General features: G+C 41.1%; 1 protein-coding gene across 2 annotated transcripts in view; it reads right to left on the reverse strand.

Moving 5' to 3' along the window:
* The window catches only part of CDK19 (cyclin dependent kinase 19), a 177,921-nt gene that overhangs the window by 52,753 nt on the left and 98,843 nt on the right, over positions 1 to 26,325 (reverse strand). For both annotated transcript variants that reach the window (XM_066606997.1, XM_066607002.1), the window contains exons 5-6: positions 14,727 to 14,784; positions 7,617 to 7,748 (exon numbers count right to left, since the gene is read on the reverse strand). In XM_066606997.1, coding sequence (XP_066463094.1) covers positions 7,617 to 7,748; positions 14,727 to 14,784 — 190 coding nt within the window. The remainder of the gene's footprint in view (positions 1 to 7,616; positions 7,749 to 14,726; positions 14,785 to 26,325) is intronic.

A 26,325-nucleotide genomic window follows, 5' to 3' on the forward strand; every position in this document is an offset into this window, starting at 1 on the left:
GCTTATCTAACACGCTTGGTTCTGGTACTGTATACATCTGCTGAGTCTAGTTGTGTTTCTAAATTTATGTTATGCATTTGGTCATCTATTCATGTTATGAGCTTGCTTCTGGTGGTATGTTTATGTTATGGAAGGCAAAGATTAACAGTTTAAGGGCTCCTACCCACTAGCGATATGGTTTCTAGCGATGCGAGAGTGAGTAAAAACGCATGATTATGAAACCAATGATTTTCAATGGTTTCATACTCATTTGCGATTTTTACACTCAAGCCTTGCAGCGCAGAGAAAAATCTGCAATATCACTTATTGCTTTTAATGGGATCAGCGGCAGCAGCGCCAGCCCCATTGAAAACATAGGGAGTACATTGCGGACTTCTGCCACAGCTGTAACAGCTACGGCAGGGAATTCCTTTAACCGTGCGGGGACCGCGGGGATGAAAGAATCCTCTGCCATAGCTGTCACAGCTGTGGCAGAAGTCCGCGATACTATCCCATTGCTGTCAATGGGGCCAATGCTGTTGCGGCCCCATTTAAAGCAGTGGGTTGCAGGCAACCCCCGCAGCGATGATTTTCAGGGATGGGCCTGAAATATAAGCCCTTCCCTGAAAATCATCCTTAGCTGAAAAACAAAGTTTAAAAAAAAAATCCCTGCCCCCCAGAAAGCGTTGGTCTGATTGGCTGAGCACTCAGCCAGTCACAGGCAGCGCTCAGCCATTCATTGAATGACAGCTGGGCCCTGCCTGTGATTGGTCACAGCGCTCAGGCAATCACAGGCAGCACTCAGCATTTCATAATTCAATGAGGGACTGAGCGCTGCTTGTGATTTGCTGAGCGCTGTGACCAATCACAGGCAGCACTCAGCTGTCATTCAATGGCTGAGCACTGCCTGTCATTGGCTGAGTGCTCAGCTAATCAGACAAGCGCTTTCTGGGAGCAGGGATTTTTCAATCCCGACCTTCAGAAGAGGACTGCCAGGGCAGAAGAGAAGAGCCGGACGGCTCTTCTAGGTGAGTATAATGTATATATTTTTTTTTCAGCTAGGGTGATTTTCAGGGAAGGGCTTATATTTCAAGCAACCCACTGCTTTCAATGGGGCCCTAGCAGCACTGGCCCCATTGAAGACAATGAGATAGCATAGCAGACTTCTGCCACAGCTGTGATAGAAATCCCCTGCCATAGCTGTTACAGCTGTGGCAGAAATCCACAATGTACCCACTATATTTTTAATGGGGATGGCGCTGCTGCCGCCAGCCCCATTTAAAACAATGAGCGATATCACAGAGTTTTCATAGTGCTGCGAGGCTTGCGCTTTCACTCACATTGCAAGAAAACATATTGCTAGTGGACAGGCACCCTAAGGCTGGGTTCACACAGGGCGAAATTTCTGTGCAGACTTTCCGCACAGAAATTCCGCTGGCAATCTTAAACTTAAGCGTAAGCAGCAAAATGAACGAGATTTGCAAAAATCTCGTCCACAGGCTGTGGAGATTCCGCTGTGGCCAGGCCGCACTGAAATTGACATGCAGTGCGGAATACAAATCCACGGCATGTCAATTGTATGGCAGTTTCCTCTGCGAGCTCTCTCCTCTCTATGCAGAGATATGGCCGCAGCAAAATACAGACAGACAAGCCGTTTCAAAACCCGCTCGGGTTTTCAAGCTGCCTTACCGCTGCAGACATTCCGTGAGATTTCCGCCCCGTGTTACCGCAGCCTAAGGATAGACCATTGGTCATTGGACAATACTGTGTGCTTGCCCTGAACAAATATTTGTCCTCTAGCACCTGCTGAACCCTGACCATGGTTACTGAATCTGTGACACCTGGCATTGTTTTACAAAATGTTTTCTACTAGGTTATGTGATCTAAGGTTTTAATTTGCGTATTTGTGTCTGTATTAGTTGCTTGCGGCATCTATACTTCATAGCAAGGGGCCCTGTTTAGTGGCCAGCACTGGTAATTGCAAGCGCAGCTGTCACTGAAATCAATGGGAGCTACGCCTGCAATTACAAGGCAGCTCTCATTGATCTCAATGATAACTGCACTTGCATCTATGAGTGCTAGACACTACACAGAGGTCAGAGCAGCACTTTTGCTCCGACCCCGGTGTACTCCGGCAGGCGCTGCCTGGATAACCCCTTGAAAGAAATTCTACTTACCCTGCCTACAGCTTCAATCCAGAGGCCAATAGGGGGGATGTTGCTATTGGCCTCTGGCCAAGCAGCATTCCTGAGACTACTATGGGGGTCACTATAACTACTGGGGTTAATATAGGGGACACGGTTACTGCTGGGGACACTGTGGGGGTCACTATTACAACTGGGACTACTATGGGGGCATTGTTGCTACTTCAGCCACTATGAGGTTCACTATTACTACTGAGATCACTATGGGGCACCGTTACTACTGCGACCACTATGGTCATCACTATTATGCTTCGTTCACAAGGGCATTAGTGCATTTTGGTCATAAAAATACACAGCGTATTTGCACAACCAAAAATTGCTTAGACGCACATTTTTCAGGCATTTAGGCATGTTTTTATGTGTGCAAATACACATAAAATACACATGTATTTGCACACAGAAAAAAAGCACAGACAGGCTCTTTGAAATGGTGTGTAAATTTGCAAGGAATAAGCAGGTTTCCTGTGTATTCACTGTGTATTTGCACCCATTCACTTCAATGGATCATTGCAGTGTGTAATAAGCACCAAAATAAGTTATGCCACACATTTTTTTACGGGATTACACATCACATGAAAAAATACGCTGATATATTTATACATAGTTATTAGGTCACCCCTCAGCCATATTTCTTCTAAACTAAGTAATCCCAATTTTGATAACCTCTCTGGATATTGCAGTCCAGCCATTCCATTTATTACTTTACTTACCCGCCTTTGTACCCACTCAAGGTCTGATATGTCCTTCTTGAGTACCGGTGGCCAAAGCTGTACACAATATTCCATGTGTGGTCTGACCAGTGACTTGTAAAGAGGAAGAATAATGTTCTTGTCATGTGCCTCCAGACCTCTTGTGATGCACCCCATTATCCTATTAACCCTTGGTAGCAGCTGCCTGACACTGGTTACTCCAATTGAGTTTACAGTTAATTAAAATCCCCAAATCATTTTCCATCTCAGTGTTCCCCAGTGGTTTCCCATTTAGTATATAATGGTGACATGTATTTCCTCTGCCCATGTGGATAACCTTACATTTATCAGTGTTAAACCTCATTTGACTCTTTTTCTGCCCGAGCCCCCAACGTATCTGGATCAATTAGGAAACATATAATGTCCTCTCTAGTGTTGCCTTACATAGTTTTGTATAATCTGCAAATATTGATATTTTATCGTACAATCCCCCCCAAACGTCATTAATAAATATATTACAAAGAATAGGGCCCAGTACTGCCTCCTGTGGTATCCCACTAGCAACGGTGACCCAATCAGAGTATGAACAATTAATAACCACCCTGTGCTTTCTATTACTGAGCCAGTTACTGACTCTTTTACTCACATTCTTGCCCAGACCAAGCATTCTCCTTTTATATAACAACCTTTAATGCGGTACAGTAGCAAACTCTTTAAAAAAATCAAGATATACAAGATCCAATCAGTCTCCCCAGTCCATTCTAGAACTTATCTCCTTTTGAAAGCTAATCAGATTGGTTTGACAGGAGTGACCCTTCATTAACCTATGCTGATACAGAGTTGACCCCCTTTTGAATATCAGTACCACATTTGCACCAATCCTTTGTAACAGGCCCTGTCACTATAGAGTCCTTAAATATAAGAAACAACGGTCTGTCTATCACATTACCTAATTCGCTTACAACCCAGGGGTTGCAAATCTGCTTTGACAGAATATAAGTGAATATAATGGAAAGTCCTAAAATGAACTTGCAAGACTCATTTCTTTGCTATTCTATGGGCAACATCTGATCTTCCTTCGACCTTGTACCATCTTCTACTCCAGGATTTTTTTTTGTTTTTTTGTGTATTCCCTGTCTCATGCCATTTGCAACCATTTAAAAGGGTTGTTGTTTTAAAAAACAGAATTTCCAATAGTCCATTGGGCTATTGACAGTTAAGATATAGGATCCTCTGTTCAGAACCCCAATCTATTAGTCAGAGCGGAGATTTGCTACAGAGCGTCTCTCTTTCTTTCCCTGGAAGACTGATATATGGTTTTAGTGAATTCCTTGTAATGCTCAAAAGGGGTCATCCGGGGACTTTTTTTCCCCCCAAAGGTTGCTCTAGATGCAGGACCAAAATAAAAGAAGATATACCCATGACCACTGCTTGCATTCTGCAGGTGCTTGGTTCCACTTGGTCTTCACTTCTGAGTGCAAAGCAGTGATGTTTCTATACCAGGTCATGTGATCGCTGCGCCTAATCACCAGCTGATGTTAGCACATGATTGGCTACAGCAATTTGCTCTGGTTCATGGATGTCATCACTCGCTCCCTGCACCCAAAACTGAAGACTAGTGGAGACCTTGTGCAGCAGGGGAGCAGGGAAGGCGGGTATATCTTCTCTTATGCTTTTCCTGTATCCTGAGCAGTTTTGGAAAAACAAATGTCCCCACATACCTTTTTAATTTATTTTGTGGTGGCACTGGGTGGGAACTGAACACTTGCTGTCTGGACTCCACACAGAAATATAGCCGATTACTGGGGGTCCCAGCAGCAAGACACGCTTTGATCAGCATTTACCCATGCAGCCCTTTTAACAAAAGTCTTTTAAGGGTATTTATTTGGAAGGGTTTATATTTGGAAAATGTTCAACAGCGAATCCATCCGGAATTCCGCAGCAATTATATTTGGCTGCAGATATGATTGTGGACTTGCTGCTATGCATCAGGAAATTGGTGCAGCTTTATGGAACGGTCTTTGTTGACCATAGCAGCCAATCACATTGTAGCTTACAGATTTCAATTGCACTATAAGAAATGGAAGCTGTGTTCTGATTGGTTGTTATGGGCACCAAAACCTGTTTTTTTTTCCAGACAGTTTCATAAATCTGTAACATTATCCTGAGCTACAGAAATGGCATCTCTAGCCATATGAATGCTCCAGGTGTGATTGCAGGAAGAAGAGGCTGATAGAAAAGCAAGCAAGACACCTCAGTGAGGTGGGGAGAAAATGCAAAAGGGAAATATAATTTATTTAATTATTATTTTAGCAGATGTTTTTATTTAACAAAATGTCCCTACCTGCGGATTGTGCTGCAGATCTGAGGATAATCCGCAACAATTTCAAATTCAGATCACAAGTAAATTTATCCTATTGATTTCAGTGTGTGGACAAGACTTCTACAGATCCCATGCACTTTACTGCTACTGTAATATGCTGCATATTTTCTGCACACAAATCCATGGTGGAAAACTACCCAGCATATTTGTCCAGTGTGAACATACCCTAAAACATGGAACGTTTATTAAAGTATCCTCTGAAAATTACTTTTCTAATTCAGACTTCTCCTTCTAAGGCAATAACGTGTACTCCTTTTCAGAGCTCTCCCGTATAATGTTTCATGTTACACCTTGTGAAAGATTAAGGCCAGCTATAATACAAGTCTGTGCTCTTTCTCATCACACAATAGCCACCAGTGTTGTCCAATAGACCTCATTTGCTTACAATGGGGGCCTATCAGGTTCCACCAAGGTGTCCATCATTTGAACAGGAAAAATAAAGCTACATGCAATAATAATTTTCTCACTGAAAATGAGGTTCAAACGTGCACAGTCTTAGGCCCTATGCACACGGGCGTATTTGCACTGTCGGATCCGGAGCGGGCGTTTGCCTTTGAATCCAACACCAAATACTGCCCATTGACATGCTATGCAAAACGTTTTTCCATGCCCACGAGCAAGAATCAACTGCGATTTCAGCCTGCGCGGGGAAAATCGCAGCATGTCCTATTTTAATGCGAGCCTTGCACGGACAGCTTCCATTGCAGTCAATGGAAGCCATCCATCCCACGGTGATGTGCCGCAGATCCAGGTCATTGCCAGTGTAACGGTGCACCAGCCGGCACATCCGCAGCACAGAGAAAACACCAATTGACAGGTACGTGGGGGTCACCGCCGGGACACAGGGTCTGATTCCGCTGCGAGATCTTGCAGTCAGAATCCGACCCGGCTGTGTGCATTCGGCCTTAACAGTAATTTATTAATGTAAACAGCCAAGGAAGATGATGGAGCTGTACAAAATAGATACAATATCTGAAAAATGTTTTCACATTACTGTTATTGCCTACTAAAATTGCAATATGTATGGAAATGAACATCATATATGTGTCACTAAGGAATGTTATATTCTAGTTGTTTCCTGTGGTTGATAAAAAAGGCAGTGTTAGAAAAAGAATTAATGATGAACCGAAAAACAGAATAGGAGACGCTCAGAAAGGAAACACCTGTGCAATAAGTCCAACAAGCCTATAATCTCTATTCTAGAACGTTGTGTTCTGAAATTCTTAAACTAAACACTAATCACACTAAATATTTCCCACCTGCTCAAACAAAAAGCATATTATGTCATTCCAGGCAGCGAGATCCAGAAGTCTGGATGCTAAGAGCATGCATGCTTCAGCTCCTCTTTTTATTTGGATATTTCCTGTTGTTTTTGACATCTGAGCCTTAGATAACACAATAGAAATATTAGACTAAAATATGTCAGAATCAATTACTATCCCTTTCCCTTTCAAAAAGCTCATTGGTTTTAAGTAATGTTTTATAATCAATTACAGAGGTGTTAGAATTTTTTTTCATGGTAGTATTCTTAAACTGAACACCCTCTACTCAAATACATGGTGAAGGAAAGATGGCCAAAAGAACAGTTGTCCTAGGTGTTAAACCCCTTGGGAGGAACCCCTGCTCTTTTCCAGTATTTAAAGGAAACATTCAAGTTTGAGCAACATGTTACAGCTTATATAAAGATTTATAATCTGTACACCAGAAAAACATTTTGGCGCATGCCTGTTTATCACACACTTGCTACTTTTCTGTAAAGTGAGCAGGGCTTAGTGGGAGGAGGCATAGCCTCCTGCAGCCCAGAAAACATAGTCTGGATAAACAAGAACGATATACATACTTATGTATACACACATGCACGTTAATCCTTTACATTTAATTTTTAACATGGGATCCTTTGGCCGATGGGTGGCATCTGTCAGCCATTGAGTAAAAAAAATATGGGTTAAATATATTTGTTTTTTTTTCTAAACACTTGAGCTAATGGGCAATGGATAGCATCCATCACAAGTACACTTTTTTTTTAAACGCAGGAGAATGCCATCTTGAGCCATTCATTTGGAGATACCGTATGTGTAGTTAAGAAAAGTTAAGGGAAGACACACACAGTAAAAAAGTTGACTAACTTTATACTATGCTTGATTCATTTTATACAATTTGATAGACCCGAAAACACAGACCTCAACATATAGAGCTGTTTAAACAAAGCATAAACTATTTCCAAACAGGAACCAGAATTAGCTTGATATAATGCACAGGGTAGCGAGAATCAGTCTCATGCTACACAGTTATAAGATAAACCTAAATTTTAGGTATTCCAAAGCATGCTTCTTTTCTATAAGCATCTCCTAAATTACTTACCTATAGCTTTAGTATAATGTCTTGCACCAAGCAGCAACTCTGGAGCTCTATACCAAAATGTAACCACAACCGGATCCAGGTCTGCTAATGGTTTCAAAGGAGAATTGAATAATCGAGCAAAGCCCATGTCAGCTACAACAGAAGAATGAAAAACAAATATATCCACTGTTACAATATAACCAAATGTAGATCAAAGTTCACTATACTTTAAACTGTGTTATACAGGTCAAGGAATCTGTAATCTGTGTAGCTAATCTACAAGAGAAATAGCCAGGAGTGGGCAGATTATTGTAGACTCCAGAAGCCAGCTCATTCTTCTTAGTAGCCAGGAAGCAAGAAGGTCTATAGACATTACCCCTTGGCGCTGCAGTCAGTATAGACATTGACATTTTATTTTTTTCATTTCCCACCTTACAAGATGCATATTTAATTTTAGATTTCTGTTGACAGGGCTTGTTTTTTGCAAGACAAGTTGTATTTTTTAATTCCGCCATTTAACATACCAATGTATTAAAAAACTTTTAAAACAATTTTTTTTGTGGGGTGGAATAGAAAACTCATTTTGTAAATTTTGGGATTGTTGTATCATGTTTATGCTGTTCACTGTGCAGTAAAAATGTTACCTTTAGGGCTTTCTCAAACAAGCGTTTCTTTACTGTGTGTTACAAGCGCAGCTTTTAGTACGGAGTGACAAAATTTACATTACTTTCAACGGTGACTCTCACACACAAAGTGTGTAGCGCATGTGGAAAAAAGAACGCGACATGCACTATTTGGGCACGTATTACGCGTACATACCCTAAAAGGCCTTAGTCAGATGGGCGTTTTTTCGCGCGATTTGCGGATCGCATGACGGATGCGCATGCGCAAATCGTGTGACCGGGGGCGAAAAATCGCGGGAAAAATCTGCACCTAGCCGCGTTAATCGTCGCAGCAAAACGCCCGTCTGACCGGAGAAAATTGCCGTGCGCATCAAAATGCGCATGAAACTTAGACTGGCCGGCGAAAAAAACGCAGCTAGCTGCAGTAAATAATTTTGGTGCGCACATAAAACGCCGAACGCAGATAGGCGCGATCTGCGAATCGTCGTGTCCTATAATTTATCGCATATCCGCATAAAAAGCGGACATGTGACCGATACCATAGCGAACCATTGGATCTATATATGCGCAAATCGCGCGAAAAAACGCCCGTCTGACTAAGGCCAAATAGTGTATGGGGATATATCAACATGCAGCATTAAACGCTGGTAAATGCTTGTGTGAGAGAGCCCTTATACTAAATGTATATTCTGTTAGTGAAGTTTCACTACTTTTACGAAATTTAAAAAAACCCGTGAGTGTCGCTATATTCTGGAGACCAAAAACTATATTTTTCAGTCAATGGAGCTGTGCGAGAGGTTTTTTTTTCAGTTTTAAATGGTTTTTTTGGGGGGGCACATTGACTTTTTGTTACTTTGGAAGGTAAAGTGACAATAAAGCCTGTAATTCTGGATGTATAGTCTAATAGTTATTATTCATTGTTTATATTTTTTCTGTAACAAATGAAATAAGTGTTTTTTAGGGGGATAACTTACTTAGACCAGCGTTTGATATGCTGGAGTGAAGTGCACCAAATTTATTAAGAGGTACATTTCTGCCCAGTCCATGCACCAGAATGTGAAATCTACGAAAGCTATGATTTATGCTACAATTTATACCACTTTGTAACTGTTGCAGTCTGTGGAAGGACACAAACACTTGGCAACGAGAATGGTAACACTTAGTTGTAAATTTATTCATAAATATTCAAGAGGAACAAAAGAGGAAATGCACAACCCAGTGTTATGAGAAGAGATGCTACAATACTGCTAATTCACTGGGAATACAAATGGGAAATACACGTATTTACTAAAACAGACATCTCAATTGTAGTTGTATAATTAATATCCTCTTTGTAGCCTGAATGGATTTAAGCTGCATGCTGTTGAGACAACTTAGGTTTCTTTCTCGGCATTATATGAAATAAATATAAAGAAATTGGTATATTGCAATAATTATAAGGGGACATGAACAAAAAATAAGAACAATTAATTAAATTAGTTTGACAGGTTAGTATGGCAAATACTCATAGCAGGGAATTGCAGATGCAGTCTAAAGCAGGGGTCCCCAACTCCAGTCCTCAGGACCCCCAACAGGTCATGTTTTCAGGATGTACTATAGTACGAACAGCTGTGGCAATGTCTGAGGCACTGACAATAATTACATTACCTGTGCAATACTGAGGAAATCCTGAAAACATGACCTGTTGGGGGTCCGTGAGGACTGGAGTTGAGGACCCCTGGTCTAAAGGACATTACAAAGTATGTGATCAATGAAGCATCATACCATCTAAAATACATGTTCATGATGAACTTTAACTTTTATATGGTCTAAATTCTATAGCAAGAATGGTATCCTGCAGCAATTTCTCAATGCTAGCTGAATGCCGCCCAGGTATTGCAGGTATGACAGATGGAACAACTTTTACTCTTGTTTTTTTTTTAATTCTAATTCAAGAATTCGAATCTTTTAAGATAAAATGCCTTAGAATTTTCCTTTGCTATTAGTCTTAACAAAGATTCAGGCACACTAGCATACTGGATGTGGATTTGAGTGGTTAGCAATCAGTAGCGTGCATCATTAAAGGGGCTGTCCGGTTACTGGACAACACTGACCCTATACCATAAACTGTGTTGAAATAACAAAATGAGCAGTACTTACCCCTCCTCTCCCGCCACGATCCAACACTGTAGATCCACCGTTCTGCTGGTGTATATTAAGGAGATGATGTCACAGGAAGTCACCTGACTGCTGCAGCCTCACTGCCCATTCTCCTGATATTAGTGCTCACATCCTGGGTACCATGTTGCCAGGAGTTCAGAACAGTGATGCAGCAGCTTCTGATTGGCTGCAACAGTCAGTGACTTCCAGTGACATCATCTTCCACAATAACACACTAGGAGGACAGCAACCTATAGTGCTGGATACCCACTGCAGGGGAATGGAAAGTACTGCTCTGTTTGCTATTTTAACACAGTTGGTGGTATTGAGGTAAAGTTGCTCAGTAACTGGACAACCTCTTTAGTGGCGCGCCAGGAAAATCTCTGGGGCTTGTTGCACTGACCATGCAGTTAAACCCCAGAAGATTTCCGTGGACAGCTCTAGTGCTGAAATGTGCAGAGCACTGAGCTGTCATATGAAATCTTCTGGGGGTTTTATTTTTATTTTCCAAAATTGTTATAATGTACTTTAATTACAAAAAATTGTTGCATGTGATTGTTGCATTCCTTAATAAATACTTGTGAGATTAAATTGCATTGTTGACTCTTTTTTAAAAACTGGCCCTGTTAGGCATGACATGGTAATAATAAACCTGCCACTGAATGGGTTAATAGAATGTACTATTGAGTTGATCAGAGATGGTTCTAAAACAGTTAACAATTAAAAATTAAACAGTGTGTACTTGTTCACAGTTTGGTTCTTCAAGATGTTTCTGGTATAAAAGCAATCTTCGACGCTGTTGAAAAATGTTTGGTTTACAGTTCATTAACTTGATCATTATTTATTATTATAAAGTTTGTAAGCCACCTTTCTTAAATTTTCCAATGCCAAGTAACTCTTAGGCTGCCCATGGGCTCCCATGTTAAAAAAGAAACAAAATGGAATAGTGCAATAGAATGCGCTTTTCAATACAGTTTAACCCCTAAGTGATGGGCCTATTTTGTGCCTTAAGGACAAAGCAATTTTCATCATCACACTACAAAAGCCCTCACATGTTTTTGGTTATGTGGGACCACTCTGGGGTAGATATGACATGTTGTATAACTTATTAATTTTTGGTGGGAAGGGTGAAGAGTTGAAAAAAATGCACCAGAAATACTTTTTTACGGCATTCACCATTCAGTAAAAATAACATGATAATTTCCTCACCTAGATAAGCACTATTCCTGCAAGCTTACATGAATATTTTATGTATTTACTACTTTAACACAATAAAAACACAATTTAAAGAGAAACAATTAAACCTGTATCACTGCTTTCTAAGACCTATAACATTTTTATTTTTCCAACAACAGAGCTATGTGAGGTCTTGTTTTTTACAGGAAGAGTTGTAGTTTTTATTGGTACCTTTTTGGGGTACATGTGACTTTTTTCTTATTGCGTATTATTGTGCTTTTTGAGAGGTGAAAGAGAGCAAAGTAGCAATTCTGATATTACATTTCTAAATTATTTTTACAGCCTTCACTATGTGAGATAAATTTTTTTCATTATTTCATCGTTCCGAATGTGGTAATACTGATTATGTGTTGCTTTTTCAATTTTGGGGGAATTTTACCAATTTAAAAAGGGGTTCTGGAGGGGAAAACATTGTATTTGTTTAAACTGGATTTAAAAAAATTAAACTGTATTGAACATGTTTTACACTTAGTTTTAGCCCTCAAGGGAACATGAAGATGTGATTGATTGATTGATTGATTGATTGATTAGTAGGATAGTACACTGCATTAGTAATGTAGTGCATTCTACTATGTCTATCATATGAGCCTATTAGGCTTTGCCAGAGGCGCGGTGTAATAGGCGGAGATACATAGCCTTTGTCAGGTCTTCGGTTGCCATAGGAACCCATTGGAACCTTGTGATTGTATTGCAGACTGCTGATGAGTGACAAAAGAATCCCCTCCCCCTGTCATCTGCTTACATGCTGCAGTTGCTATTGATTCTGGCATGTAAGGGTTTAACCTGCCATGATCTGGGGTTTCTCTGTTCCTGACAGATTAGGCAGAAGCCTGGTAGTCTTCAAGTCAAGACACTACCTTTAAAAAGATGTATGTGCATATGTGCAGGTTTAAAATCCATTAGAAAGGTCAAAAAGGCAGGTTGTCCATTACTAAGGGGCTAAGAAAAAAAAGGGAACATTGATAGTATAGCAGCCCGATGGAGGCCAGGATACCCTTTTGGCATCCATCACTCGAATTGGGACCAATGGATATGCTAGACATACAATATGTGCATGGACTCTTCCCTTTCTCGGCACAAATGCTGATGCTGCGTTACAAAAGTGTGCGAAAATTAGCCTAAGAATTAGGAGACCAAGAGAAGGCAACTTTGTAGCATACTCTTGTTTTTCAATACCACATCATTTTCAAGATGTGTTTTCTGTCAGTGAATAAGAACATTGTTGTTTCCATCACAGACAGCAAAATGGTACATATCTAGTTCTGCTCACAGTTGAGTTAATACTGTTGTAGGCAGTGCTCTATAAACTAAACAGTCTGTACTCCACAATGAACCCTTAGAGCAAACTACAAGGATTAATCAAAAAGTAATGCCTCTGTCTGTAACTTTGTATCTAATCGAGTGACTGTGAACGGCTGTAAACAATGTTATACAGGTGTCCATACTCTACTAATGTATGCTTTTCTTTTTAGACTGAATGATTGCAACCATGGATCTGAGCCGAAGACAAAGAGCTTGAATTGCACTTCTGACAAAAGAGGGGTGTTTACTTCAAGGGTTTCTGTCATTAGAAAGAAGAGCATCCGGCCGGCTGTAGGTGAGGTGATCCAGGGGACTGGAAGAGCCAGGAGAAGATCAGCGAGGAGAAGATGCAATAAGAAGACTGCATTAGGGGGGGGGGGGACATGTGCCATGCGTCAGCAACATCCTGAACTGTGCTATGTCTGTCACCTCAAATCAACTCATTAGCATGTCTGTTCTCATCGGTGACGGATAGCTACTCCTCGGTTTCGGTTTCTCCTGCTTTAAACTTCTTCACCAAAAACTGCACATTGCAGACAATTATGGATTTCCTTCGGAACACACCCCTCTTTTGCCAGAAATTCAATGACAGCTCTTTGTTCTAGCCTTAGGACCATGGTTCTAATTACGCAGTCTGAAAAGCATGCATTAGTAGAGTAAGGACACCTATATAACATGGTTCATAACCATACACAGTACTCAAATAGTTAAACAGATACCGACATAGAGGCATTAATTTTTGAGTCACCCTCATCTTAATGTGATTTATTCTCTTGACTAGCTCACAGAGAATTGCCTATGTCTGGTTGCAAGTGCGAATCTTTGAATAAAACTAAACAACCCCATCAACCTAAAGGCCCATTTACAGGGAGCGATGATCGCTCAAAAATCGCTAAAAAGCCATAGTTTGAGTGATAAGCGTTGCATCTAAAAGCATGCCCATTGTGCACTTTTCGTGCACTGCTAGCTGATCGTTAAGTTCAGGCCAAACTAAAACTTAACCTTCAGGCTTATCAGCAGTTCTCCATGGGTAGTGCTGATAGAGAACAAAGGAACTGAAAGCAGATAAGAGCCCTTGGGCTATTAACTGCATTCAGCTAAAGGCTTCATTTGTACGCTTAATTGCTCTTAGGTAGCTGAGTAGCTACTTAATAGTTTATGTAAAATGATCACTCAAAGCTGTCACTCAAACTGTCGTTTGAGCGATCTTTGAGTGATCATCGCTCTGTGTAAATGGGCCTTTAATGTTGTGTTTACCTCGAAGGTAAGCAATACCAGAAGTGTGCGGCCAAAGCTTACCCTCCCTTCCCTATTGTAATGAGCTGCACACTAGATCGAGCTGAAAGTGCATATTTATGAAGGAGTCTGGGAACACAGTTATTGATTGCATGTGTATGGGCATCTTTGCAGTAACCAATAACAATAGATTTTTATTGGCAGATTTAATGAGTTTTGCTGTAATCCGCTGATATGATCTGTGGCCACAATTTGTCAGGAGGAGCCATTTGAATTACAGCCAACTGACATTGTTATGATTCAGCACTGTTAGTAGTGATTGAGCCCGCTAGGTCAGTGTTATTGCGATATTTCGAATATTTAATAAATTCTACAAATAAACCTATCCTGGCCATAGGTTCCCCTTGATGTTTCATCTTCATTTACGTTAGATTTAGAACTTTAGCAAGTACAGCAGATTTAGAAATAGATAGACACTATATCTTATTATTGTATTCAGTATTATGCTTAGTGTGTTTTATAAAAGACTAATCTTGTTGACATACAGCCATATTTTAAAGCAGAGATCACATGCATTTATGTTAATTTTATTTACCTATTTTGACTCTTCCTCTCTCAGGACCTTCCCCCATTACCAGGATGTTTGCTGGTTTCTGCAAAACATAAGATTTAATTAAATCTTGTTTTAGCCCTTTTTACCTTATATCCAGAATAGGACGAAAGAGGTTATTGTCTTTTTATAAAATATTTAATTAGTTTATTGAGCATGAAACATAATTAAGTTAGGCGGGCAGCAATCGTGGAATGTACATCTCCCCTATCTCTGTCTGTTCATACATAGATATTAAACCCTATCAAGGAACAAAAGAGAAAGTAATCAAATCTCACCTATTAAAAATGTCTCAGAATGAAATGCCTGGGTTTATGGGGAATAGTCTTGAAAGCCATGAATCTGCTTGTCTATTCTAATGCTAAACAAACTATACATACAACATTTAATTTTCACACTTTTACGTTTGGTTGAGTATTGTCTCGACTTCATATTGAGGTTAGCATGTGTTATTCTTACCAGGAATATCATGTAATGCTGAGTAAGATATCATGGGTTATAAGATACTGCCAATCAACACGCATCTAGTGTTTTAGAGCTTCTGTCCGTGTACAGTATAAATACTTTGTGAATACCACCTGCAGAATCTGCTTAAGGGCTAATGCCCACGGACAGATTTCTGCCGCGTCTCACGTGGCGGAAATCCGTGGCGTTATCCCGCAGCTATTAGGTTCTATTGCATCTAATAGCTTTCAACATTTTAATGTTCCGCAGCGTTAAAGAAATCGCGGCATGCTGTAATTGCCACAAGTAAACACGTGCCCGGCTTCTATTGTAGTCAATGGAAGCTGTCCATCACGCAATACTTCCGCTCTAAGCACAGCGGAAGTATCGCGTGATTACGAGCCACCGTCGGACGCGTCATCGCCCACTGCCAGTGTGTCACGCACTGTACTGCACATGTGCGCCGGCTCGCCAGGCAGGACTCCCGTGGGCCGTGGGCATGAGGCCTTAGTGTCTTTCAAGCAGAGGAAGACTTACCATATGCATTCCATAATTTTTCAGTAAAATTAACTAAATCTTTTACAATCTAAGATATGCAATATACATAGATTATCTGGCCCCTAGAACACCTATACATTATCGGTTTATAATATTCAATGCTTTGATGATGACAAAAAAAAATTACAACATGGCAGTTGTTAAAGAGTTACTAAATTTCTAAGCCTTTTTTTAAAATAAATTACTAGTGCAACCGAATATAAAAGAAACATTTAACACATCTGATTAGGGAGGAAAAAGTTTCTTTCTCCACTTATCAGCACTCACCTTCCCCATCCCAACACTGATCACTGAGAAGAGGAGAGGGAGGAGGGTGACAGAGACCTACACAGATGTTGCTGCACCTACATCCTAGATTTGATTGCTATTCCTTTAACTGATTTATTTAACCAGTCCCTTCTGACACTTTTTAACCAGTCCCTTCTTATTATACCCAACCATAAGAAGGGTAGTAGAGAAGAAGCCAGGAACTACAAGTCAGTTATTTTGACATCTGTTGTAGCTGAACTAATGGAAACTCTCCTGAAAAGGATAATATTGGACCTGTTGGTCCCAAAACAGCACGGCTTTACTGAGGTCAGATCATGTCAAACTAATCTTACTGACTTCTTTGACTTTGTCATAAAAGTGCTGGATGCAGGTCATACCGTGAAAATTGTCTATCTGGATTTCAGTAAAGCCTTTGATATAGTTCCACAGAAAGAGCTTATAGATAAGTTAATGAAAATCAGACTAAAGGTCCTTTAACACACAAAGATAGTCTTTTAAAGGACTGAAACATTTAGCTATCTATTTGCATAAAGTATTAATGTCCATTAACACTTTATCATCTTCATTTGCATGGAAAAGGACATGCAGGAGTTGTTTGCAGAGCCCAGCCTGTGTCTAAATGCACACCCAGCTGTGCAAACAGCTGCCGCCACATTCCATTGTTCTCCTCATGGCTAGTATAAATATGCCGCGGGAGAACATCCTGCAGTCTTTTGAAAGATGAGCGAAATACATTCAAATGGAATGGATGTGAACCAAAATCCATCATTCACGAAAAGTGTACGATGCCTGTGTTTACATATAATGATATTGCTCATTTTCAGCCATTTGGACGAATGTTAAGCAATAATTGTGGCGTGCAACAGGGCCTTTAAGGTCCTTTTATACACAAAGATGAATGAAATGCATTCAAATGGAATGTATATGCTTAGTCTCTCAGCTGCTGAACGATGGATTTTACGCAGAACCAAAATCCATCGTTGAACGAAAAGTGCACGATGCCCATGTTTACATGTTATTTTGTGTCGTTTGGATAAATTTTGAGTGGTAATCATTGCGTGTAAGGGTGACTACCCACTACAGTTTTTTTTCACTGCGAAATTCGCAACGTTTTTTTTTCTGCAGGGGTCTATGGGACTTGTAATGTTAAAATAGCGATTGCGCAAAATCACGATTTCACGGTAAATTGCGATTCTGCGCGATCCCGATTTTAACTATACAAGTCCCCTAGACCCCTGCAGAAAAAAAACGCTGCAAATTTCGCAGTGAAAAAAAACTGTAGTGGGTAGTCACCCTAAAAGGGCGTTTAATCCTTTGATAGTTTGGTGGATTTGCAATTGGTTAAAAAATGGACATCAAGAGAGTTAAACGAGTTTCAAGTGGTCTGTTCTCGGTCCTATTCCTTTTGATATGTACATAAGTGACAGAGGAGAAGGTTTAACAGGTAAGATCTGTCTGCTGATGACACAAAAGTGTGCAATCAGGTTGATGCTCCTGGTGGTGTCTTGAACATCTAGAAAGATTTAGCCTTACTGGATAAATGGTTAAAGCAATAGGAAATGCAGTCTAATGGTTTTCAAATGCAAAAATAATGCACTTAGGGAGAAGAAATCCTCAAAATGAGTATTAAAGTAGTTGTTCTATGTTATCCAGGACTTCAGAAGAGAAGGATTTAGGGGTTCTGATTTCTGACTGTTCCGAAATGAGTCTACAGTGTGGTCAAGCGGGAAAAAAAGGATGTTCGGCTGCGTAGATAGAGGTATTACCAGTTGTAAGAGGGAGATTCTAATCCCTCTGTATACAGCTCTGATGAGACAACATCTGGAATTCTGTGTTCAGTTCTGGAGAACTCATCTACAGAAAGACATTGGTAAAATAGAACAAGCACAAAGACAGACTAAAACAATGGTAAAGGTCTCAAGAACAAAAGTTATCAGGAAAGACCTAAGGCCGATTTACACAGAGCGATGATCACTCAAAAATCGTTTGAGCGATAATCGTTGCATCTAAACATGCGGCCATCGTGCACTGTTCGTGTACTGCTAGCTGATCGTTAAATTCAAGCCAGCCTAAAAAATCATTGTGCGGTCTTATCAGGACCACACACCAAGTTCTCAGTGGGTAGTGCTGCAAGTATTGTTTTAGCTATTTAACCCGATGGAGAACAAAGGAGCTGAATGCAGATACAGACCTCTGGCTATTAAGTACATTCAGCTAAAGGCTTCATTTGCATGCTAATAAGCTATTAAAGGAGATGTCCCGCGCCGAAACGGGTTTTTTTTTTTTTAAACCCCCCCCCCGTTCGGCGCGAGACAACCCCGATGCAGGGGTTAAAAAAACCACCCGCACAGCGCTTACCTGAATCCCGGCGGTCCGGCGTCTTCATACTCACCTGCTGAAGATGGCCGCCGGGATCCTCTGTCTTCATGGACCGCAGGGCTTCTCTGCGGTCCATTGCCGATTCCAGCCTCCTGATTGGCTGGAATCGGCACGTGACGGGGCGGAGCTACACGGAGCTACACGGAGCCCCATAGAGAAGAGGAGAAGACCCGGACTGCGCAAGCGCGGCTAATTTGGCCATCGGAGGGCGAAAATTAGTCGGCACCATGGAGACGAGGACGCCAGCAACGGAGCAGGTAAGTAAAAAACTTTTTATAACTTCTGTATGGCTCATAATTAATGCACAATGTATATTACAAAGTGCATTATTATGGCCATACAGAAGTGTATAACCCCACTTGCTGCCTCGGGACATCTCCTTTAAGTAGCTGAGTAGCTACTTAATAGTTTATGCAAAACGACTGCTCAAAGCTGTCACTCAAACTGTCATTTGAGCGATTTTTGAGCAATCATCGCTCTGTGTAAATGGGACTTTAAAGAATTTAATTTGTATAGCCTGGAAGAGAGAAGAAAGAGGGGGACATGATCAAAACTTTTAAATGCACTACTGTTCAAAAGTTATAGAACACCTCAAATTTTCCAGTTATTTTGGAGAGAGTCGAGAATGAAACCCACAACCTCCTGTGCTCTGGGTGACGGCTCTCCCCAGTGAGCTATCCAGCCTGTTGGACAACTTTCCTGCTAAACCTTGTACCAGTTGCTTGTTCCCGCAACCCAGTTCCTGATTGGCACCACTCTATTTTCTAATTGAACTTCCTATTTAAACCTGGCTTTGTACCTCCCTCTCTTGTGAGATTATTGTGCTCCAAGCCTGTAGTCAAGCTTTACTACATGACTGCTCCTCCACACTGCAAATGGATAGACTTGTGTATCGACCACTGGTTTCACCCTGACTACGCTATCTATCTGCTCCTTTGTACTGCAACTGATACTACATGCTTACCGACCACTGGCTTCACCTTGACTACGCTACTGACAAGTACTGGTGGCAACAAGAGGCTGCAAACCAGCATCTAATCTTTACAGACAGTAACAAAGTTCAAGTACAGCAAATAATGTGAAATAGTTCAAAGGTTTAAAAGTAAGTTAAAATACTCTGAAATTTTAACCGGAAACATTTTACTATTTTAGCCAAAGGGCTATTTTTCAGGGGACACATCAAGGACAGCTGCTATGCAGCACAGAAAGCAAAGTATTGTTTGAAATTGGATGTAAAACTACTTTTAACAGGTGTCTTAACTTTTGTAAAATACTTTCAAACCCTCTGATTATATATAACCAGTATTAGAACAGACTGCATTACACCACCCTCCAGGGCAGGATTTGGACAGTTTTGCTCTTCAGGACAGAACATATTTCTATCATAAATTGCAAGAAAAAAAGAAAAAGGTATTTAACCATAGAAGAAAACCCAGCCTTGTTCTATGTTTCCCTGTCCTGGCCCCGCCCTGCTACTAATTAGGACTTCCTATAAAATCCTGACCTTGCCTCAGATCCAGTGCATAACTATTGTGCTCCACTACCTTGATCAAGCTTCTCTTCCTCTAATTATTATTATTGCACTAATATCTCCTGCTGCTGACCTCTGGCTTCCATTTGACTACGCTTTTGTCTCATCTGATTGTACTGCATACCGATACCTCCTGCTGCTGACCTCTGGCTTCCATTTGACTACGCTTTCGTCTCACCTGATTGTACTGCATCCAGGACCTCCTACTGCTGACCTCTGGCTTTCATTTGACTAGGCTTCCATCTCAACTCATTGTACTGCATACTGATACCTCCTACTGCTGACCATTGTACTGCATACTGTGACTTCCCGATAACAACTCCTGTCTATTGTGACTACTATCCAGTGACCAGCACAGCTACTACACCTGTGGCTCCATTCCAGCACCGCTAAGACGTTACAGTTTGTGTGATTGGTACCTCAGTACAACATTTTCAAGAAAGTGGCTTAATGCAGCAAAAAATAAAAAAGTTTTCATTTCAGCTATGAAGAGAAGACTTTAATCTGCAGATTTGAGAGGTAGAATATCAGTAAGAAAGTCACAGCTAAGATGGCAAAATAAAAAAAAAAAGAAATTAAATAATGACTTGCCTGGTCCAAGCAGCACTTCCAATGAACTACTGAAGAGTGGAAAAGGGTCTTATGTACTGCTCAATCAAAATTTGACATCTTTGGTATATCACACAAAGTTTTTGCACACCATCTAGTAGGTGAAAGGATTGTTCCTGAGTGTTTGACACCACATGGAAACATGGAGGACGAAGTGTGATGGCCTGGGGCGCTTTTGCTGGATTCAAAGTTGGCAATTTGTACAGAGTGACTTGAGCACTAGACAAAAATGGCTACACAGGATTTTGATATGCTGTGCAATACTCTCTGGTGTACACCTAGTTAGTCAGGGGTTCATATTACAACAGGACAATGCTCCAAAACATACTTCTAAGTTATGTCAGAACTACTTAAGAAGACAAGAAGCAGCCAGTAGGTTTCAAAGAATGAAATGTTCTGTACAGTCTCCAGGCTTAAACCCATTGAGCTTCTTTGGGATGAAATGGACAGAAGGGTGAGAGCAAAGCAACCTACAAGTGCAGCATATTTGTGGGAACTTCTGCAATAATGCTTGGAAGAAATATCTGCACAATTACTGCATGCAATTGTAGAAAGAATGCCTCAATTGTGTAAAGCAGTTATATCAGCTAGAGGCGGCTACTTTGAAGAGTCAAAAATATAGATTTAATTTGCTGAAACAAAGTCAATCCATTATTTTTTTTCATCTTGTTTATTTGTTCTATGCTTTCATTTCAGAGTATATTTCAGACATTAAACTGTGTAAATATCAATTAAAACTGAAGGCGTTCTAAAACGTTCGACCAGTGGAGTATGTTAAAAGTATACAAAAGGTTCAGGAAGGAAGCATTTTTATTAGAAAGTAAACACTAGGGGCAGAGCATGTGAGCGGACGCATGGAAAAGGAGCTCCCGCTACACATCCTAACATCCTGTAACCGGGGCAAAAAAGCAGCGGAGCACAGCATGAACAGCTGCTAACTCACCTCTTGTAAGCCACAGACCTTCCTATCACCTGGAGCCAATTTGACCCACCGCTGAAAAGACCACTGCTGGCTGGAGGAATCCAGCAGCAGTGAAATCCAAGATGGCATCGATGCGCGGCAGGAGACAGAGCATGCGGCCAGCACAAGCAAGGCTTAAGAAGCAACTACATGGATGGGACGGCTTGCCATCATAGATTCTCATGCAGAGGGAATGACTGGCTAGGTGGACAACAGCATCCTTATTCAGTAAACAGGGGGCATCTCTAAGGAAATGGTGAATGAAACCACAGACTGGGAGCCTGAGGGCAATGCTAGAGTGTAGAGGGGAGGGAGACATACCTGTTGTAGTGGATCCCAGAGAACACAGCCTCCCAGTGAAAGCACCCACAACATCATGCACACAACAAACGCATGTGGATATATGTTAGTAAATATAACACTGCCCTCACTGCACTGCAGCTACAGGTGGGTTCTATACAAGCAAAGATGGGACTCCTTAGACATAATATACCCAAAGAAACAGAACGGATGACAGCAGTGGAGGAGAGGATAAGTGAAGTGGAAGACCAGATAGTACCAATCAAATGGGGTGTGAATACAACTACTCAGGATGTTTTTAATTTCCCTGAGTAAAATTGATGATCCGAAGACATAACATCTGAGTGGTTGGTTTTCCTGAGAAGCTGGAGGGTAATAATCCTTTGGATTATTTAGTATCCTGGATAATCAACCTCTTTGGTAAAGACTCTCTAACGCCAATGTTTGAGGTGGAAAGGGCACAAAGTGTTTCTTCCTGCCCTCAGCCAAAGGGGCTACTCCACATTCTGTTGTGATTAAACATCTCAATGATAGTGACAATATATTACATAAAGCCAGAGAACAGAATAATATCACAGTAAATGGTGTAAAAATATCATTCTTTCATACTCCTCTGCAGAAGTTCAGAAAAAAGTGACTTTTCAAGACCTAAAACGGGGTTTATGAAACCTGCATATCCCTTACACTATGTTATACCGCATCAAACTATGGGTTGTAGTCCATGGGGCAACACGTTTTTTTTGAAAATCCTAGAGACACTCCTAGGTGCACAGCGGAACATGCCCACCTCGCAGGTCAACAACCCCTGATGGCATCTGACTTCATGACACCTAAGGAAGTTTGAGGAGTTAAAGTGGAGTACAAAGCAAAATAACCGGGAAATTTAGTGGAGCAATTTGCTGTGATGTTTTCAACTATTGAACATTTTTCGACTAAAATTGGACTGGTGCCATGGTCTGTTAGGGTTGTTTCAGGCCTATAAGTTTTTTTCTGGGAAATATTTTGTTATGGGTTTGTTTGATTCTCTCTTGTGTATATTAGTTCAACCTGCTGGGGTGGATGATGTGCAACCCTGGAGACTGTCTGTCCATTGGTTTAATTGTATAGATAACAAGTATTCTAATATATGTCAATTCCTGTAAATTACTGAGAAATTTGAGGTAGTTTCATGGAATGTGCATGGCATTAGCGATCTTGTTAAACACCTGGCAGTTTCCAGTCAATAAAGCATTACCATCCACTTGTATTATGCCTACAAGAGACACATGTATCCAAAGAGAACCTCCGTATTGTCAAAGTGCAGAGGCTGGGACATAGCTTATACTCAATGCATACAAGTTACTCAAGAGGGGTTAGTATACTGATACATCACTTGATCCAATTTCAGTGCTTCTCACAGAGGATCTACTCTGAGGGATGTTGTGTCTGTTTACACTGTAAATTATATAACTATACCTGCCTCCTTCTCTCATTATATATTCCATGTCCCTCCAGTTGCGGGGTTATGCAACAGATATTGGAATTTATAGCTAAAATACCAAACACTCCTGTTTTGATTGTGGGTTCTTTTAACTCTGTTGTTGACCCCTACTGGGATAGAGTATGGCTGGAGAGAACTGGTGGTGGGGGTGAGCTGAAGTCAGTAGGCCATCTCTTACTGGAGACACTCCTTTTGGACTCACAGCAGGATAGGAATCCAGGTGTTAAATTCCTGTCACACGAGTACATATCACGCATTTACCTAGCAGAGGATAATACTTTGTTATATAACAGCGTGCTGAAGGTTATATATCTACTTAGACTGTTATCAGATCACTCCACAATGCTAGTTGATATACAACACTCTGATAGGAGGGCTTCTGGCTTCGGACTGCTAGAATACTTTATACTGAATAACAATACAACAAATAGGTTAACAGAATGGGAGGCTACGAAACCCTATCTTTGAGAACTTCTTAGCCAAAAAAATCACACAGGTTAAACAGGGAAGAAAAGTAATGGGACAAGAACCTCAAAAACGATTGACTGACACTGAATCAACATTTGTTAATAATAGCAAGACTGAAACACTAGCCAACTAGAAGGAAGCTCAAGATATGTTATATAATTATACTGCAGCTAGTAAGCAAGGCTTCCTGAAACAGACCTATTATAAGGAGGGGGAAGAATAGGCCACATGTTGGCTACCATAGCTCGAGCACAGAGGAGATCCACTTATGGGCCTGAGAAATAGTCAGGGGACTATAATTACCGACACGCATTCTATTGGTAAGACAGTGTACTCCTTATACGCCCCCTTGTACTCCTCCAGACTTCGAGAAACACCTTTATACACCCTAACCAAAGTGGATTCATATCTTCAAGATCCAAGACAATTAATATTCAAAGATTATACCTCAATTGCCAATGGATAACACACTTGATGCAGCTAATGTGTTTGATAGTGTAGAATGGGCATTCATTTGGGAAGTAATGAGTAGAATGGGATTTGGCCCCACTTTTATGAGTTGGGTGCAATTACCATACACTGATGTTAAAGCCTGCGTGGGTATAAATGGAAGAAGAGCAGATACTTTTTCGCTGTAAAGAAACATGTCAGGGTTGCCCATGTTAAGAAAATTGTAGATCAATGTATCAGTTAATTGTTCTTCTATTAGATTGTAGACTAGAAAGATATAACATGATGCTAGTATAAGTAGTGAAGGGGTTAAACAAAACTTTGTCTATACCAGTGCCTGGTAGACAGACAGCAGATAAGAGTCTCCCAGACCCCCCTTGCATTCCTTTTCACTGAATTCATAACGGTTTCATTGTATGTCATAGTTACAACTTAAAAGGTGTAACTTATGTTAATCATTTTAGTAGTACCCTATCATGTAGTATTATTAATCTTGGAGGTATGTACTTTTCCTGTGATGTCCTTTATGGTATAAAACCACATGCACCTTAGAATAAATTAGAAATCAACTGATACCGAAATAAGGCTGGTGTGATATGTATTTCTCCTGGGTCCCAAACTTCTACACGAAATCTGGGAGTGTCTTCTCTTTGATAAACACATAAATTCTCCCTACAGCCCACTCTCCCCATTGTTATTTGCAATAGTGATTGAGCACCTTGCGTGTAAAATAAGACTGCACATGGACATGGTGGGATTAGACGGGGAAATAGTGAGGAGAGGATTGGACTATATGCAGATGATATACCTTGAAACGACAATTAGCACGATTAAAGAATATGGGCACTACTCTGGTCTGGAAATACTAGAATACGTTCGCCATAATGCTAGTAGATAAATCTGATTGAATATCTGTATAGAACATGACCTGTTGACTTGTACATTGGTTTTCAATCTTTGGGAGTGAATATATCCAAAACGGTTACTGAATAAACCAAACTAAATTGGATTCACTGTTGAGTAAATTTAACTGGAAAATAGCAGTGTAATGTAAACCCTCCCCTCTCGGTGGGGTCCGAATCTCAAGACCCCGACCGATCAGATGTGCAGGCGCATGCTATCAGCACCCCAAATACACAAATGTGAGAGTAGAAGCAGTAAAAGACTCCGCTCCGACCTCTGCGTGGTGGCCGGTGCTTGTAACTGCAGGCACGGCTACCATTGATTTCAATTAAGGGTGCATTCACATGAGCGTGTTTTTGTGTGTACTTAGGTGCGTACATACGTCCGCACTTAGGTACGAGCAAAACCACGCGTGAACACAGCTGTGTGCTTGTTGTCAATGGAGCCGCGGCTGCTGCCGGTGGCTCCATGGAAAACAATGCTCTGTCGGCCCTCTGCATTCTTTTTCAGGGAAGGGCTTTACATATAAGCCCTTCCCTGAAAAAGGAACATTTTAGTGCAAAATAAAAAAACTTACCTATCCGCCGCTGCCGTGACCCCCGCGGGCATGAAGAACACATCTGCTGCATGCGGCAGATGTTTCCTTCACCCCCGCTAGTTAAAAGAATTCCCTGCTGCTACATCTTCCACATCTGTGGCAGATTCAGCAAAGGGAATTCTTCAATTCTCAACCGCAGCTGTCACACATGACAGCTGCGGTAGAGAATCCTGCTGCCGGCATCCCGTCAATGGCTTTTCAGGGAAGGGCTTTATAAGCCCTTCCCTGAAAAGCCATTTATAAAAGTATATTAAAAAAATACTCACCTCCCTTCAGCTGCCGGGGCTCAGCCGCGACTTCTGGCGCTGTCCACGGCTCTGTAGCTCTCAGCTATCAGCAGCCGGGGATTTAAAATTCCCGCCTGCTGGTAGCTCTGATTGTGGTTGGCTGAAGTGCTTCAGCCAATCACAATCAGAGCTACCAGCAGGCGGGGATTTTAAATCCCCGGCTGCTGATAGCTCAGCAGTGCTACAGAGCCAGGGACAGCAGCAGAAGTCGCTACTGAGCCCCGGCAGCCGTCAATGGCTTTTCAGGGAAGGGCTTCATAAGCCCTTCCCTGAAAAGCCCTTTAAAATAGTGTACAAAAAAGAAAAAATTATACTCACCTGCTGGGGCTCAGCGGCGACTTCGGCC

Source organism: Eleutherodactylus coqui, chromosome 1, assembly GCF_035609145.1.
Source record: "Eleutherodactylus coqui strain aEleCoq1 chromosome 1, aEleCoq1.hap1, whole genome shotgun sequence".
Classification (NCBI taxonomy): domain Eukaryota; kingdom Metazoa; phylum Chordata; class Amphibia; order Anura; family Eleutherodactylidae; genus Eleutherodactylus; species Eleutherodactylus coqui.